At 47.8% G+C, this 1,150-nt stretch overlaps 1 protein-coding gene across 1 annotated transcript; it reads right to left on the minus strand.

Annotated features, from left to right (window-relative positions):
* Window positions 1-939, minus strand: LOC101934686 (olfactory receptor 5AR1-like). Its single transcript, XM_008178092.4, has one exon. The coding sequence runs from the start codon at window positions 937-939 to the stop codon at window positions 1-3; it is 939 nt and encodes a 312-aa protein (XP_008176314.2).
* Between the last annotated feature and the right edge of the window lie 211 nt (window positions 940-1,150).

Here is a 1,150-nt window from a genome sequence, read left to right on the forward strand (position 1 = left end):
TCAAGAATTGGTTAGGAGTTTATTCATTGCTTTCCTCAGGGAGTCCTTCACCTCTGTGTTCCTCAGGCTGTAGATGAGGGGGTTCAACATGGGGATAACCAGCGTGTAAAACACTGAGGCCACTTTGTCCGTGTCCATGGAATAGCTGGAGGTGGGACGTAAATACATGAAGAGGAGGGTGCCAAAAAACAGGACCACAGAGGTCAAGTGGAAAGTGCAGGTGGAGAAGGCTCTGTGCCGGCCATTGGGGGAGCGGATATGCAGGATGGTGGAGGTGATATAGACATAGGAGAGGAGGACAATCACAAGACTGATCACTATAATGTAGCAGGTGAAAGCAAACATCACAATCTCATTGATGCGGGTGTCAGAACAGGAGAGCGCCAACAGTGGAGGGATGTCACAGAAGAAATGATTGATGATGTTGGAGCTACAGAATGATAGCTGAAATGTAAAACACGTGTGTATCATTGAATCCATCACCCCCGCAGCGTACACCCCAGCCACCAGCACTTTACAAAGCTGCCTGGACATGGTGACCGTATAGAGCAGCGGGTTACAGATGGCCACATAACGGTCATATGCCATCACAGCCAGCAACAGGCACTCAACATCTGTAAAAGCGATAGAGAGATACATTTGCACAGCACAGGCAGTGTAAGAAATGCTTTTCCTCTCGGCTAAGAAATTCAGCAGCATCTTAGGGGAAATTATCGAGGAAAAGCAGAGGTCACAGAAAGACAAATTACTGAGGAAAAAATACATGGGGGTGTGCAGTCGGGTATCAATTGTGATTAACAAGATCATCCCCCCATTCCCCACCAGGGTGATACCATAAATCACTAGAAACACCCCAAACAGGGGGACCTGCAGCTCCAGACGATCTGTCAGTCCTGAGAGAATGAACTCAGTCACCTCCGAGTGATTTCCCTTTTCCATCTCCTCTGAACAGAGATCAGACAGCGACAGAGATGTGAATAGGTGGATGGCTTGGGCAACCCATCCCTTCTCTGTAATGAAGCGAGTGAAAATAAACAGAGATCAGTTTCTGAATGGACAACAGTACCCACTCAGGGAAGGGCTTCGTCCACAGAGCCAGATGTTCACAGCTGGTCATTCCAGTTGTTCGATAAAATGCACACTGCGTAAA

The sequence above is a fragment of the Chrysemys picta genome, unplaced genomic scaffold (genome assembly GCF_011386835.1).
Source record: "Chrysemys picta bellii isolate R12L10 unplaced genomic scaffold, ASM1138683v2 scaf1681, whole genome shotgun sequence".
NCBI lineage: Eukaryota > Metazoa > Chordata > Testudines > Emydidae > Chrysemys > Chrysemys picta.

Bases quoted from the DNA above. Each gene is read 5' to 3' on its own strand.
- LOC101934686 (XM_008178092.4), bottom strand. From the start codon at position 939: ATGGAAAAGGGAAATCACTCGGAGGTGACTGAGTTCATTCTCTCAGGA.